The following is a 17,164-nucleotide window of genomic DNA, read 5'->3' as shown; positions in this document are numbered from 1 at the left end:
CTTACCATTTTTGTTTCTATTGAAATCAGCTGAAATAAAACCCAGAACAGATGTTAAGCAGGCTGCTGAATCACTGTCACCTGTTCTGAGATGTGCCCTTCTATCTTCGACTCTAGGTATGGGACTTGGTTAATTGACTAGGTAAAAGCAAAATACTGCAGATGCTGGAAATCTAAAATCTAGAATCTGAAGAAGTCATACAGACTAGAAACATTAACTCTGTTTCTCTCTCCACAGATGCTGCCAGACCTGCAGAGTTTTTCCAGCATTTTCTGTTTTTATTTCAGACTATAGACATACTCTGATATCTGTTTAACACTTGTTTATTAGTACTACATCTAAACAGTTTATAGAATAGGCATTTTGCTCCAAGGCATGATTCCAACCTCTCTCTGGAGACAGTCCAATGCATGACTGACTGGTCAGCGGTACATCATCATCTATTTCGTACATTGGTATACCCCATCTGTTAACCCTTTATAACATGTCCCCCATTTTACAAGGTCAAGATTTACCCCAATATGTGCAACATGGGCTAGAAGCCGGCCCAGTACTCCCTTCAGTGTGCCTGAACCCTAACTTTAAGGAACAGCCTGCACCACTCCCCCAGCTCCCTCAGTGCAAGTCTGTGGGACTTTCTATGATATCATGCTCTGGCGAGAAACAGCACTGAATGTGATTTGAACTTGGGAAAAATGATCAGCCATGGAGTGTGTTCTGCCATTCAGTTAGGTTATGGCTGACTTATACCTGGATACCATTTATCTGCCTTTGATTTGTATCCCTTACCCAACAAAAATCTATCAATCTCAGACTTGAAAGCTTGAATTGACCCAAGACACAGCCTTCCTGATTTTCACTACCCTCCCTTTGTTTCTTGATTTTGCTTGTAAGCAGCCTAATTTTAAATTTAAGTTTGTGTCCGCTCCTTCAGAATTACCCCACCAGAGAAAATACTTTCCCGGTAACCTATAGAATTCCTTTACCATTCAGCCGCCTCACTCAGGTCATCTACAACCTTTTAAACTCAAGGCAATCCAAGGCAATTTTATGCAACCTAGCCTTATGATTTAACCTTTGTAGCCCCGGTATCATGGTGCTGTATCTGAGCTGCGCCCCCTCCAAAACCATCACATTCTATCTGAGCTTCAGCGGCTCTGATGATCAACGCTCCTGTAACACTGCCACTAAGGGACGCTGTCAAGTGCTTCCGTGTAAGGAAGCAATTAATAACTCTGGTATCCGTGCCTCAGGAGCCTCGCTGACTAACCCACACTGCCGATGTGGAGCCGTTTCAACAGTGACCTGAGAGAGTCAAGTGGTACCTCTCAATGAGAGCACAACGGGACATCATCCTCTATATACACACACACACACACTTACAGCCCACTGCTAGGGGAATTATTTGACTGTGGATTTAAAAGAAAAAAGCGACTTCATTCTTTCATTGGTATTGACAAGCCATATATCTTAACCGGCTTACTCTGACCTTCAGGTGGAGTTTTGCACAGGGGGACGCAAAGAGAGAGAGGGGCGGCTGGAAGTTGGGGAATAATCGAAACATGTGTGGGGGTTAATCTAACATGGTTTCTGTCTCTTAAGTATTAAGGCGGAATTCCAAACGTGTGATTTGCATTTAACTTTCTCCAGTGATCCCACTGACGGCTGAAAGAGAGGAGGGGCGTGTGCCTGGCTCTCCCTCCCTCCCCAGCTCTGGTTAAGGAGGGACAGGCGGACAGTCAGAGGACACATGCACTGAGTGCGAGCTGTCGCTGAGGACCTGGCAAAGGGAGGGAACAGCCAAGAATCAGAGGAAGGCGATAGCTCCTGTCCAAAAGTTCACTTTACACCAGGAGAGAGACATAGAGCAGGCACTGTGAGGAGGCTGCTGTGTGTTGAGTGTTTACCGGGGAAAAGGTCGAGAGTGCTGGTGACAGACTCCAACTGTGCGCCCGTGACCCTCATATCCGAAGAGGTTAATTGAGAAGCACAAGATCTGAAACTTCTGTTGTTGACCTCTTGGGTTGAGAGGTCAGTCAGGCTGAGACCTACAAGTCGCCCCCCTCGCAGCTGTTTTCTGCTTTTCTCCTCCTGTCAACCCCTTCACTCAGATTTGCACTGGGACAGTGTCAAGCTTTGAAGAATTGCTATTGTGACTTGTTGAAGTTACTTCTGGAAAGAACGAAAAAGAAAAGTGTGCGCCATACAATGTGGATTAACAAGGCTCACTATTTACCTTTGAGTTCTAGTGGATATGGATTCACCCTCGGTCTCTGGAGGCTCAGTGCATTCCTCCTTCAGGTCCTGTTGCTGTCTGTCCTTGGGGAACGACTGACCAGTGCATGGAGACCTTCACAGGCCCGGCTCCGGCTCACCTTCTCAGGTAGACCTCCAATTATCTTATCTTACTCTGTGGTTGTGGTCGCTCTCTCTTTCTGTGCCTTTTTCTCACTCTGTTCCTCTTCATCTGTCTCTGTGCCTCTCTCTTGTGTTGTCTGTTTCTGGCCCACTGTATTTCTGTAGCAAACATTGGCTGCATCTTCCTCTGTCTCTTCTGTGCTTCTGTCTCTGTATTTCTCTCTCTCTCTCTCTCTCCCTCTCTGTGACGGATCCTTTTCATTTCTTATGTTTCTTTCTGTCTGTGTCTTTTTTACCTTTCGGTGCCTCTCCCTTTCACAAGCGCTCATGGAATGTTCTTCAGTTTCTGCCTCTTGTTCCCAATATCTGTCTGTCTCATTTCTTTCCATGTCTCTTACCTTCTGTGTCTGTCTGTCTGCTTCCCTCTGTTACACTTCCCCCGAGTGTACTGCTTAATCCTGTAATTGTAGTCTCTCTCAGATATAACATGTAACCTGTATTGCTTTAACATGTGTATAGTGAAAAGAAAATGTGTTATAAATGAAAAATGTCTTTTGATATAATCTGTGTTCCCTGTCGGAGACACATCAATAAATTAATTATATTGGATGAGTTACCTGGGTAATGGTCAAGTGATGGTTTTCTGACATCACATTAATGTTTGGGTGCTGGTTGGTTTGTGTTAAAATTAACTGACGCTCATTATCCATTATCTAGCCATTTTCTTTGCAAACATATGGTCTATTCATAAAATATCTAAAAGAACATTACAAAACATTTCAAAATGGTCATTATCCAGCCAATAATTCTGTGCCAATACCAATGTCAGAAGAAAGAAAATACTTGCAGTTATACAGTGCCTTTCATTACCTCAGAATGTTGCATAGCACTTTGCAGCCAGTTAAATACTTTTTGAGGTGCAGTTGCTATTGTATTGTAAGAAACACATCAGGCACTTTGTGCAAAGCAAAGCCCCAACAAATGGCAATAAGATAATGACAATCTGTTTTAGGTAAAAGCAGGTCTGACAGCATCTGTGGAGGGAGAAAATGCTGGAAAAACTCAGCAGGTCTGACAGCATCTGTGGATGGAGAAAACCAATTTTAACGTTTCGAGTTCATATGCGTTAACTTTATTTTTCTCTCTCCACAGTCCTGTCAGACCTGCTGAGCTTTTCCAGCATTTTCTGAATCTGTTTTAGGTGTTGCTTGAAGGATAAATGTTGGCCAGAACACTGGGAGAACTCTCCTAGTGTATACTTTCAGAAACATTGTACTTTTTTTATTCAGTCATGGGGTGTAGGTGTCACTGGCAAGAACAGCATTTATTGTCTGTCCCTAACTATCCTTAAGGCTGTGGTGAGCTGTCGTCTTGAACCGCTGCAGTCCCAGGCACTCTAATCTTGTACAATGAGGTTTCTAAATTCATCATGCAAATTATTCCCAGAGCTGCTAGTACTGAACCCTAGTGCTCTGCAGCCCAAACTATACAAATTAATTTTGAAACCTACAGTTAAGCAGCTTGTGCTTTTTTTATGTATAGTGCGAAAGGTTCACATGTGAATCTTTTTATGTTTGAGTAAAATCCAGTGACAATGCTAAAGGGTAAAGTTGACACCATCACGCATCCAGTGAGGAAATGCACTCAAAAGGGCTGCAAGTTGAAGAGTGGGCTCCAGTAATGTAGTGCCAATTTTCCTCCTCAAGTGGAGTTCCCCTCTAGGAGCACTGAGGCACCTTCGAGCTCCCTGTTGTGCATGAGGGGTTAACCAGATAACTCTTGTTAATTCACACCTGTTTATGCTGTTCTTGAGGTAGCCAGTGGGGGCATCTGAGACTGCATAAATTGTGGAAGGTGAATTGCTGCTTGTTTTTGTATTCCACTGTCCTTGAAAATCTAATAATAGGCGGGGCGGGGGGGTCTCGTTAGATATGCACCTCTATTGCTGAAGGTTCAGGTAATCAGGAGGCTTGGCCTAAATAGCCAAGTGGTTATGGTACTGGGTTTGTAACCCTAAGATCAAGCGTTCAAATCTCACAATGGCAAACTATGAAACAATATAACTTCATCTGAAACAATATAACTTCATCTGAAACAATATAACTTCATCTGAAACAGATGGAAACGGGTTTGTACTCAAAAGAGTAACATCAAGATTAGAGGGCTTGGCCTAAATAGCCAAGTGGTTATGGTACTGGGTTTGTAACCCCAAGATCAAGAGTTCAAATCTCACCATGGCAAACTATGAAACAATGTAACTTCATCTGAAACAGATGGAAACGTGTTTGTACTCAAAAGAGTTACATCTCTGGAAACCATTTGAGCTTGGCCTGAATAGCCAAGTGGTTATGGTACTGGGTTTGTAACCCCAAGATCAAGAGTTCAAATCTCACAATGGCAAACTATGAAACAATGTAACTTCATCTGAAACAGATGGAAACAGGTTTACTCAAAAGAGTATCAAGATCAAGAGTTCAGGTAATCAGATCATCTGTCACCCTTGGTAGTCTGATGATAGAGGTGCACGCTTTACTTTTCAGGTGCTCTGGCAAAGGTGTTCCTCACAGCTCATTGTAAAATAAGAATCTGATGTTTCGAATTCTGATCTGATATGCCTACTCACCCAAGGCCATTGTCCACCTCATTTTCCATCCATCATGAGAACATCTTCATAAACTTTATTGTTGATCTGTTCTAGTGCATTAGTGCCTGCTGTTGGTGTCTAAGTGACGGCTATCTAAATTAAAATTTACCCATTGATTCAAAAAGAAAGTAATACTATCAACAGGATTTTTTTCATTCTGGGGATAATGGCATAATTAGCAAAGTTGGCATTTATTGCCCATCCCTACTTGTCCTTCTGGTTGTGGTGGACTACCTCCTTTAACTGAAAAGGTTCTCCTGCAATATTGTTAGGTAGGGAGTTCCCTAATTTTTGACATTTAGTTTAAGTTTTTAAAATTCCTTAAAAAAGGTTGTTTTGCAGACTGGAGTGTGGCCAGTACAAATTCTTACCATCCCATATTTCACCCAGTGTGTGTGCTTTTTTCCATTAAAAAAAAATCTTTTTAATAGTTATGAAACTATTGGAGATGGGGTCAGGAAAAGGCTGTTTGACTAACAGTCAAGAATTATCCAATTTCTACCTCACATGTGAAGGTGGGGTGCCATGAATGAGACAGAGGCAATGGGCTGTTTCTATAATGACGATGAGTTTGGAGGTGGGCGTGCCTTTAATTTTGCATTACTAGCCACCGTGTTCCTGCCTCCAACCGATTTTTCAATGAAGCTGCTTCCGGGGTGACTGCTACCCACCCAGTGGCAGATAGCCATTATAGCCCATTAAAGCACCAAATGAGGACAATCGTTATATGCCACCTGTAATTTGCGGATACCAAGCAGGCACCCTGCTGAGTCTGAAGCCTGGCATATGGATAGAGACAACCTCCCAGTACCAGGCTGGGGACCCAGTGAAGCATCCTTTAATTCCACCCCCCACTGGTGCCATGGATGCCAGAGGGCCACAGCTGTGTAAAGGGTTCCCTTTACTTTGTGAAGGCCTGGCAACTATGGCACTTTTTTTAACATTCTAAAGTCTCCAGAGGGCATCACCATCTTGAGGCACCCCCTCATTCTCCCACCTAAATCAGCAGCTCTCCCACTGAGCCTGCCTGCTACCCACAGCCTCAGGTGCCTCCATTGGACCTCCTGACTATGGAACCCGCTTGCTGTCCTTAATTTGATGGGACTCCTAGAGGCAGCTGCTTGAGTGGCTGCCTCCTCAAATTTCTTCCAGGATTCCGTAATGGCCACTGCAGGTTTCCCAACCCAGGATTCAGGCTTACGTTGGGACTGGGACCTGGAACTAAAATCCAGTCTGAGTTTGAAGTTCATTGCAGTAGAGTTATCTCTTCAGCTTCTCTTGTGAAGATATTTGTTATGTGCAGTCTTGAAAATTTCAGTTAATCCAGCATCCACAGCGTTTTTGGGACAGGATTCTAGATTTCCACTATTGTGTGAAATGGTGCCTCCTGATTTCACTTCCAAATAGCTTTGCTTTAATTTTCAGATCTTGCTTCATTCTTCTGGCTTCCTGTACAAGAGGAGATTAGTTTTTCTGTATTCCCTACAGAATCATCTTTATAATGTAAAAACCTTGGTGAGATCACCCCCTGCACCTTCTAAACGAAAGGGAATGTAAACTGCGGTTATGCAACTGGGTCTCATAATTTGACCCTCTTATTCTGATATAATTTTGCAGAATTAAGGGGAGACAGTGGTGCCATGGGAATGTCACTGAATTAGTAATCCAGAAATCCAGGCTAATACTCTTGGGCTATGGGTTCAAATCCCAGCATGGCAGCTGGTGAAATTTGAATTCAGTTAATAAATCTGGAAAATAAAGCTAGTCTCAGTAATGGTGATCATGACAACTATTATCAATTGTTGTAAAAACCCATCTGGTTCACTAATGTCCTTCAGGGAAGGAAATCTGCTGCCTTTACCTGGTCTGGCCTACATGTGACTCCAGACCCACAGCAATGTGGTTGGCTCTTAACTGCCCTCTTCAATGGCAGGCCAATCAGTTCAAGGGCAATTGGGGATGGGCAACAAATGTTGGCCTTGCCAGTGACGCCCATATCCCATGAAAGAAGGAAAAAAAGAATCTGTCCTGGAGCTTCTTTAATGGTGATATGTCTTCTCTGTGGTTCAGTGTCCAAAACTGCAGTATTCCAGATGGGGTCTACCCAAGGCTTTCTACAAATTAAGGCATCATTTCCTCAGATTTGTATTCCAATCACCTTGAGATCCCATTAGTCTTTTGATTATATTTTAATCCTGTGCACAAGCTTTTAGTGAGTTGGGCACAAAGGCATCCAAATCCCTTCACAGTTCCTAGCCTCCTCATTGAGAAAATATGTCTTTGGATTGAAATTAGATGGCCACAAGCTTCCCCAAATTCAACTCCATTTGCCACAGTTTGCCCACTCACTTAGTCTATGTCCCTTCAAATGTTCCCATCTCCACAACTTACTCTGCCTTCTAACTTAGTGTCATGTGTAGACTTGGGTATACAACTCTCTAATGCTTCATCCAAGCCATTGAGATATATATGTATATGGCCCCAGTACAATTCCCTGCGGGGTACCACTTGTTTTATCCTGACAATAGAGAACACCTTCCTTTTACCCAGCTCACTGAAGTTGCTAAGTGCTTGCTTCCATTCGCAGATTTTGCAATGGCATCATCAGGCACCTGCACAACTCAATAAAGTAGAATGGGTGTCCAGCAGTTTCCCTTAACAAATTGATTGCTGTGTTTGCTTAGAAGCCCATGGGGAATCCCAAACCTGGCTCTCAGCACATTGCTAAAACATGCTGAAGATTTCTTCCCCCCCTGTCTTAGGATAAGGATATTTCATCTATCAACAAGACAAAACATTACTTCAAAGGCCTGTGGAATTGTTGGTTAATTTGCCTTGAGCTTGAAGCATGATGTTTTGTTTAATGCTTGGGTGAGACAGATTAACCTTAGCAGAGCCAGCCTTTTTGTAATCCCCCCTTGAGTATTTAAAAAAATAGTTGAACACATCACTGCAATGACAGACATAGTCTGGGCTGATGCAATCTTCAGTGCTTAATTTAAAATTTGCTTTGTTTTTATGCCCAAGAAACACATGCTAAGAACATGCAACACTCCAGGAAAGGAAGAAAGTTCAAAGCAAAAAAACTGTGGATGCTGGAAATCCAAAACAAAAACAAAAATAGCTGGAAAAACTCAGCAGGTCTGACAGTATCTGCAGAGAGGAATACAATTACTGTTTCAAGTCCGAATGACTCTTCATCAGATCTAGATTCATCAATTCTGATGAAGAGTCATTCGGACTCGAAACGTTAACTGTATTCCTCTCCGCAGATGCTGTCAGACCTGTTGAGTTTTTCCAGGTATTTTTGTTTTTGTTGAGGAAGAAAGATCAATGATTTTTATAACACTTTTATCACGTCTGCATAAACAATGAATTGCCTTGGAGTGCACGGAAATGTGGCTGCCAATTTGCACAAGCAGATCCCACAATGAGTAAATTAGTCAAATGGTCAGTTAGTTTATTTTGATAGCATTACTTGAGGAGGAATGGGAGAATTACTTGCGTAAAAGGCACCTGAATTGGGCCTTGGTTTAATGTATCCTCCAAAAGATAGCACTACCCATCAATTTGCAGTCTCTTGATCGGTCAGCCTAGATTTAATACTTCAGTCTTTGGATGGCACTTGAACCCAGAAGCTACTGACTTGGAAGTTAGTGTGCTGAACCCAAATGGCACGCAGAAAGAGTTAAACAAACCTTTTCATAAATTTACTTTCAAACACTCAAGGCATAGACATATATTCGTTTAACGTGCTGGGTGGAATTTAGTGAGTGCAACAGGGGTATCGCCCACTGGTGGGATCTCCATGTTTCTTCTCTCCAGGAGGTCTGACAGAATTACCAGGTAATCAGGCACTTAAGCAGACGGTGTCAGGCTTGCTTTGCATTTAACCCCAAGTAAGGCAGAAACTCTGCCCCTGGGAGCTGTTGACTAATCAAATATGTCCTCCACCCTTCCCATTTGGAGCTTGATTGGGGGATGGGGGGAATTGGAGTCCGCACTCCATACCATCCCATCCAATCTAACTGCCCCCTACCTCTGAACCTGCTCTGGAAGGCGGGTGTGGTGGGTGTGAGTTATTAAATTCCGCCTACAATCTCACTTGCACATGATGACAATGAAATGAGATGTTCTGATTCTTCTTCCTCCCAAGGAATATTTTGCCCAACCCTTCAATCTTTCCATGAACAGCTCGCGATTAAAACTGTTTTTCATACAGCTGTATTACAGGAAGCTTTCCAGTAACCAATTCCAGCAATGTGGAATATGTGGAATGCATAGTGGGAAGCTCAGCAATTCCAAGTAAAAACAAATGTTATTCATTTTTTGGTGTTTGTTATTCTTCTCCTAATTAAATGTCCTACCTCTTGTTAATTCTTACCTGAAGCAGGAACCGTTTACTAATGACAGCAGGACAAAATTTTCCTCTATCTCTGTGGAGAAATATCTTGTCTTCACACTTACACTCACCCCTTGAGCTCCTCACTTCAGTTTACATCTCCTTCCCTCAAATATATTTTCTATCTGCTGCCACCTATTGCTCAGTATCTCTCCTCCATTGCCTTCTTGCCCTCCTCCCATGAAGTGCCTCCATTTCCTTTGCAGGCTACCCCACGGCTGACCAACTTCTTCCCACTGTGACCCAAATCCTCCCTCCTACCACCTCCCTTTATTATTTGATTTAATTCTTCCCTTTTGCCACTTCCCCCTCCTAATGCTACCCAGATCCTCTATTTTGATCCCTCTCCTCATTAGGAACATAGGACTTATGAGCAGGATAGGCCATTCAGCCCTTTGAGCTTGCTCTGCCATTCAATAAGATCATGGCTGATCTTGTTGTGTCTCAACTCCGCTATGCCATCTGTTTCCCCAATAACCCTTGATTCCCTTGTCTACCAAAATCTGTCTAACTCTGCCTTGAATAATTTCAATGATCTAGCCTCCACTGCTTTTTGGGGAAGCGAATTCCACAGAGTAACTATCCTTTGAGAGAAAAATTTCTCCAATTTCCTTCTTGCTCGGTAGACCTCTTATTCTTAAACTGTGTCCATTGTATGATTATTATGATTATATGATCCAAGGCTTCTCTTTTGCCACTTCCCCTCCCTATCTGACCCATGTCTCCCCTAAGCCATCTCTCCTTGTTATCTGATTCATCACTTCCCTCATTACCCCCTCCATTATGTGACTGTCCCATCATTCTTATCGTCTTCCTTCCATTATCTTATCCTTCTCATCACCTTCCCTCCATATCTGACCAATCTCCTCCCTCTATCTGCCTCCCCTTCATTTGTTGTTCATTTCTTTTTCTCCTTTATTGCCCAAGATAGGATCCTGAGGGGATTTGATAGGGTAGAGGATGTTTTCACTTGTGGGGGAATCTAGAACCAGCGGACACAGCTTAAGAATGAGAGGTCTCCCTTTTGAGATGAGGAGAAATTTTTTCTCTGAGGGTCATTTGTATGTAGCATTCTCTTCCACAGAGAGTAGTGGGGGCTGAGTCATTTAATTTATTCAAGGCCAAATTAGGCAGATTTTTGATAAACAAGGGTGTTAACGGTCATGGGGGTGGGGCAAACAGGAAAGTGGAGTTGAGAGCACCAGCCATGATCTTATTGAATGGTGAGGCAGACTTGATGAGATGGTGAGGCAGACTTGATGAGCTGAAAGGCCTACTCCTGCTCCTAAGTCCTATGTTCAATTTGCTGATTCCTGCCTTCCCTTACTCCTTTTTATTTTCTGTCCACTTCCCTCTATCCCAAGTTTTTGCCCTGAGGATACAGCTGAGGTTAGGCTAACTCGATATGGAAAGGCCAACAGGTGATGAAATCGAATAAGGCACAAAAAAATCAGAAATTAAAATTCAGCAACGGAGTCTGACACAATCTTGGGGAGCAGTATACCCTGATTCCTCTTTAAATACATATAAAATGCAGTGGAAAAGCAGAGTTTAGTATGACGTAGTCACCTGTAGTAAATATGCTGCAGTACTTTGAACAAATATACAATAATGGCCTTGTGTTAGTGACATGACAAAATATTGTTCACTCATTACACCTCAAAAGGAAGGTCTGCTGGTTAAAAACAACACTTGCATTTATATAGTCTCTTTTGGCATAAAGCATATCAAGGCACTTCACAGTAGCATTGATAGACTAAATTTGACTTTGAGCCAAAGAAGGAAATGTTAGGATGGGCAACCAAGCGTTTGTTCAAAAAGGCAGCTTTTAAGCAGCATCTTAAAAGAGGAGAGGGGCAGAGAGGTTTGGGGAGAATATGCCAGAGCTTAGGGCCCTGACCGCTGAAGCTGCCAATGGCTGGATGAAGGAAATGGGGGATTTACAAGAGGCCAGAGGTGGAGCATTGCAAACATCAGAGAAATTCTTGGTGGAAGTTAGAGATAGGGAGGGGAGAGGACCATGGAATGATTTGAACATCAGTGTAATAATTTTAAAATTGACGCATTGCAGGTCTGGGAGCCAATGTCGGTCAGCAAATACAGGAGTGCTAGGTGAAAATACATTTGGTCATTAAACAGCAGATTACCTATCCCTTTCTCCTGGAATTTTTCCGTGATGATTACAGCTGGCCCTAAAAGTGCCGTCAGTTGACATCTGAGCATTCACACTTTCCAACAGGGGTCACTAGAGAGCAATCAGCAAACAGCATCCTGCTGAAATTTCTCCCATCCCGAGCTCAGCATTCCCAGCATCACTTCAACTGGAATATATTAATTTAGGACAAACCAGGAATTGAACCTGGGCCCTTCTTGGCCTGTGAAGCCACAATATGGAAAGAAGAAAGAATCTTCATTTATACAGCATCTTTCATGACATCCAGACATCTAACAGTGTTTTACCAATAAGCCAATAAGTACTTTTTCAGTGTAGTCTGTTTTGCAGTGCAGTGGTGTCAGTTGTAGCTCATTTGGTAGCATTCTTGCCTCAGAGTCAGAAGGTTTAGGGTTCAAGTCCTACTCCAGGACTTTAGCACAACAATCCAGACTGACACCCCAATGCTGCACTGTCAGAGGTGCCACCTTTTTGGATGAGACGTTAAACTGTTGCCCCATCTGCTCTCTCGGGTGGATGTTAAAGATCCCATGGTACTATTTTTGAAGAAGAGCTGTGGTGTTATCCCGGTATCCTGACAATATTTATCCCACAATCATCGTCATAAAGAAAAACAGATTATCTGGTCATTTTGCTGTTTGTGGGGTCTTAGTGTGCGTAAAATAGCTGCTGCATTTCCTACATTATAACAACGCCTATGCTTCAAAAAGCACTGCATTGGCTGTGTAGTGCTTTGGATGCCTTGTGGTCATGAAGGTGCTATATAAATGCAAAGCTTTCTTTCAGATGATTCATGATGCTGGAGATTAATTCAAAGTAACTCTGGAAATTGGAATCATTGTAGATCATCTGTCAGATCCACGGTCAGAGCAATAAAGGGTGGAATTATCCCAGATTTGCACTAAGTGCGGTAGCAGGTGAGTAAAACGATGTTTTACCTGCTGGCCATGATGGCGGGTTTTCACACCGTATCATCCCACACCTGCCACATTACTTATGCATTCCCGGAAAACATGTTGTTTCTATGGCAGGCAGGCAGGCTCTCACTCGCCTGCCATGTCGTCACCTTGCCGCTTCATCATGCCAGGCGCCATTGTTAAAGTCCAGCCGCATGCACGCATCTCAGTGTTTCTAGCCCATGACTACTGATGAGAAGATGCCCACGAAAGGCTAAAAGACTGCAGCCCCCAGGTTTAATGAGTTGTCACTGGAATGCCATTAGGACGCCATGGAGGCCCGCTGTGATGTCCTTCACCCCCGCTCTGGCTGCAGAACGGGCAGCGGCATCACCAATCCAGCATGGCAGGTGGTGGCAGCAGTAATCAGTGCCAATGCTGCACAGAAGGTGTTGGCCATCCAATGCAGATATAGGATGAATGATCTCATCCATGCAGCCAGGGTATGGCAACCATCTCATTACATTAAACTCTCACACTCGAGCCCATCACATGTTCACTGGCATCTCACCCACTACCAGCTCAAGGGACGTCACCAGCCATTCTCACACACATACCCTCAAAAGTCCATCTGGCCTCATCTCCTCTGGAGACTGCCTCCTCAGCCCTCACCATCTTGAGACCACTCATATTGATCAACGTGACCCCCCCTCCTCCAAACACACCCTGGTATATCCTCCTTCCCCAGTTCAGCCCTCATCCTGCAGCCTCTTCCCTTGCCTGAGGCCACTTCTCCTCACTTTCCCAAGCAAGCCCTAACCCTGCAGCAATTGAAAAACCACCCACATATGGCTGGTCTGGTAGGTAGAGACTTGCCATGAGCTCCTCTAAAAGTGATGTGGTGCTGTATGTGAAGCCTGGTGTTGATGACTGCGAGTACTGACCAAAGCAAGGTAGGCAAACAAACCTTGAAGTCCCAAGCGATGTACAGCCCGCCAGGTGCACACCACTTATGTGCGTTTTCCCACCAATGTGGGCAGACGATTCAGCGGGTGGGTGAGTCTGGCAGACTGGCCTTATAATGATATGCTGATGTATTCCAATGAAGCTCTCGACATCCGATGGCGGTAAATGCGGCCCGCCATTGGCGGGCTCAGTGGACAATCGCAATTGTCCACTTATGCTATCGAGCATGCCTGACTCTGGCAAGCATGGAAAATCCCGGCCAAAGATTCTCCTGAGGTTTTTAAGGGAGGTTTTGGTTTGATGTGTCGCTTTGTACACTGCCACTCGTTTCAGATAAGGCCCGGTAAGACAGTCAGCAATAGACAGAGGGGGGAGGGGAGAGAGAGAGAAGAGAGAGAAAAACATTGTAGCCTGATACCTTCCAATGGACAAGCACAAATTCAGTGTGGTGGCTGTTATTTTTTTAAATTAATTAATGGGATGTGGATGTTGCTGGCTAGGCCAGCATTTATTGCCCATCCCTAATTGCCCTTGAGATGGTAGTGATGAGCTGTCTTCTTGAACCGGCACCAATATAAAAGGGCATTGTCTTAGCATGAGCAATTTTGGCAAACATTTTCCTCCCCTTTGTGGGAAGGAAAAAGAGCCAGAAAAATCATGTGCCAATTTTTGTCAGAATGAAGTAATGCACAAAGGATATGATGCATTTTTTTTCACACTTCAAGGCTTAGGGATAATTTACTGCCTCTTGAAGAACCCGCCAATTTTCATTCCATTCATATCAGCATGTGAGTTCTACAACAGGTGGATGTTCTGCTCTGTCAGGTTACTGCCTGTGCTGTTAAGATGAAAATTTACCCCATTGTGTCGTGTCTTTTGAATGAGATGTTAAATCGAGGCTGCAGCTTGTACTCTCAGGTCCATGTAAAAGATCCCATGGCACTAATTCAGTGAAGAACAGGGGAGTCTTCCCCAATGTTCTGGCCAACGTTTATCCATCAACCAACCCCACACAAAAGGAAATGATAAGGTCTTTATCACATTGCTGTTTGGAAATTGGCTGCTGCTTCTCCTACATTAAAACAGTGACTATACTTCAAAATCCCCTTGGTTGACTTACTTGGGATGTCCTGAGGCTGTCTGTGAAAGGCACTGTTTAAATGCAAGTTTTTTTTTTGGACCACTGAAACCAGTGACAGTCTCCAAACATCTTACCCTGTTTAAACTATGGAATTTGTCAGTCATGGTTAGTGGGGCCATTGACCAGAAATGTGAATGTAAGGCTAAAATACTGGGAGTGGAAATTTTGAATGGGTGTTACTGATGTTGTTTAAAGTAGTGTCTCATCAAGCCTGATAACTATAAACAGCCCAAACCACTCAACAGCTCATTTACCGTTCAGAATAAAACAAGTTTTCACCCTCTGCATCACTAAGATCGGATCTGTCTTCAGTGTTTGTTTTTCATTCCTTGTACAAGTCTTTTATTGTTTGGGTCACAGACCATTAGGCTGAATGTATCAGCAGGCACTTGGCCGATGAAGCAAGTTACTGTAAATAATCAAGCAGTGGATTCATTACCTGCTGTCATTGGACCGGAGACATTTCTTAATCTGACTAAAGAAAGTCACAAAGAAAAATGATTTATGGGCCACCCAACACAAAATTCCACTTTCACGTTGCTTGCACAGCCCCCACCACAGCAATATGCAGTAGGATACCTCAATTTTTTTGAAACTCACTTCTGATTTGTCAGGTAGAAACTTCTGGGGGGAAAAAAAATCAAGGGACCAAAATGTAAAACTTTCTACATCATCCAATTTTGAGAGCAGGTATATCGCTGTTTGTTTGCACGTGGTAACATTTTGAAATGAGCTTTCACTCAGAACTTTTGGCACTGATATGCCATTTGCTGAGTTAGAATGTTGTAGGTTCATGACTTACATAGAATGTACAGCACAGAAACAAGACATTCAACCCAACTGGTTCCTGCTCCATACCAAGTCTCTTTTATATAGTGCCTTGCACATGTTGCAACACACTTCAGAGCCAATGTATTATTTTGAATTGGAGTCACAGTTATTATGCAATGTAGATGCAACAGTAAGCTTGCACACAAGAAGTTTCACAAACATTAAATAAATTAGCAGCTGATCTATTTTGATGATAGAGGTTCAGGGAGGAATATTGACCAGGACACAAGGAGCCTCCTCGGCCTCCTTGAAATAATGTCATGGATTCTTTTATGTCCGTCTGCTAATAACTTCTCATCTGAAAGACAGCACCTCTGGTTGCAGCAGTGCTCCCTTGGTCCTGCGCTGAAGTGTCAGCCCAGGTTATATGTTTAAGTCCCTTGAATAATGCACAAGTCCCTTTTGACTCTGAGGTGAGCATGCTACCAATGGGCCGAGCTGGCATTCAAGCTACCAGCTGAAGGTTAAGATGTGTTCTAAAATGCCCATTCTCTGCTTCCCATGGGCTGTATAGTACCATGTCACACCCCGGTGGGAGACAGACAAAATATTTTCTATGAAAGCTGTCCCTTTTTAACAAGTGAACTGTGTTAGAATGCCCACTGAATTCAGGATCTCTATTGTGTTGGATGTCCCAATTCTTTTTGTAAATTTGCATATTCCACCATGTCAGCTGGGCCTGGGTCAATAGCTTAGTCTCATTATAATAATTGGCAATTTAACTTCTTTGTATCAGTTAAAGAGGGGTGGTAGGTCAGTCTCATGCCTTTAATCAAATTTTAGTGCCAAATAGTGAGTCACACTAAGACAGCATTTCAAAATAGCAAATGTTGAGGTCATGTCAAGTGTTGTGCAAGATGGAATGAGAGTTGAATATACATTGATAACTTGTGATGAACCTAAAAGTTGGGGAGGTAGTGGCCCAAGCAATTTGGAGCATTGACTCTGCCCAATTTGTAATTCGATGTTGAACAATGCAGGCACTCATATTTTCTGCTAGTTTGTGATAGAGGGCTGTGTTAATCTGAGGTCACTGGATGGTGAAAATGAGCCAGTTCCACACTAGTTTTCTGCAATGGGTGTTCTGAGATTGAGACAAAGGTTTTACTTGCCATCCTATGTCTTTCACAACATTGATTAGGAATGAGTTTTAGTTTCCCACTTGGGACTGGAGTTTTAATACAGTATTTATTCTGTGTCACTGTTGGTGGGTACAAGATGTTCAGAAAATATAGGAAAGAAAGAAAAGGAGGAAGGGTGGCAGTATTGGCTGAGGAGAACATTGCAATGCTGGAGAAAGAGGATGTCACAGAGGGTTCAAAGACAGAATCAACTTGGCTAGAGCTAAGGAACAAAAAGGGTGCAATTACATTGCTCGGTGTAGTCTATAGACCGCCAACTAGTGGGAAGGATGTAGGAGAACAAATCTGCAGGGAAATTACAGAGAAATACAAACATTATAGAGTAGTTTATAATGGGGGACTTTTTAATCACCCAAATGTAGACTAAGGCAGTGGTAGTGTAAAAGGCAGAGAGGGGCAAGAGTTCCTAGATTGTGCTCGGGAGAATTTTCTACAGCAGAATGTGACCAGTCCAACAAGAAAGGAGGTACTGTTGGACCTGGTTCTTGGAAATGAGGTGGGCCAAGTAGATCAAGTGTCAGTGGGGGAGCATTTAAGAGATAGTGATCATTGTTTTGTAAAGTTTAGGATGACAGTAGAAAAGGACAATAGGCAATCCAGAGTAAGAACAA

At 43.2% G+C, this 17,164-nt stretch overlaps 1 protein-coding gene across 2 annotated transcripts in view; it reads left to right on the top strand.

Annotated features, from left to right (window-relative positions):
* Positions 1-1,737: 1,737 nt before the first annotated feature.
* Positions 1,738-17,164, top strand: part of sema3h (sema domain, immunoglobulin domain (Ig), short basic domain, secreted, (semaphorin) 3H) — a 167,254-nt gene continuing 151,827 nt past the window's right edge. For both annotated transcript variants that reach the window (XM_041191590.1, XM_041191591.1), the window contains exon 1: positions 1,738-2,383. In XM_041191590.1, the coding sequence (XP_041047524.1) occupies positions 2,209-2,383 (175 nt within the window). In that variant the 5' untranslated portion in view covers positions 1,738-2,208. The remainder of the gene's footprint in view (positions 2,384-17,164) is intronic.

This window comes from Carcharodon carcharias, chromosome 7 (genome assembly GCF_017639515.1).
Source record: "Carcharodon carcharias isolate sCarCar2 chromosome 7, sCarCar2.pri, whole genome shotgun sequence".
In the NCBI taxonomy this organism is placed as follows: domain Eukaryota; kingdom Metazoa; phylum Chordata; class Chondrichthyes; order Lamniformes; family Lamnidae; genus Carcharodon; species Carcharodon carcharias.
Note: the sequence above shows the minus strand (reverse complement) of the source record. Positions and strands in the feature narration are given on the sequence as shown.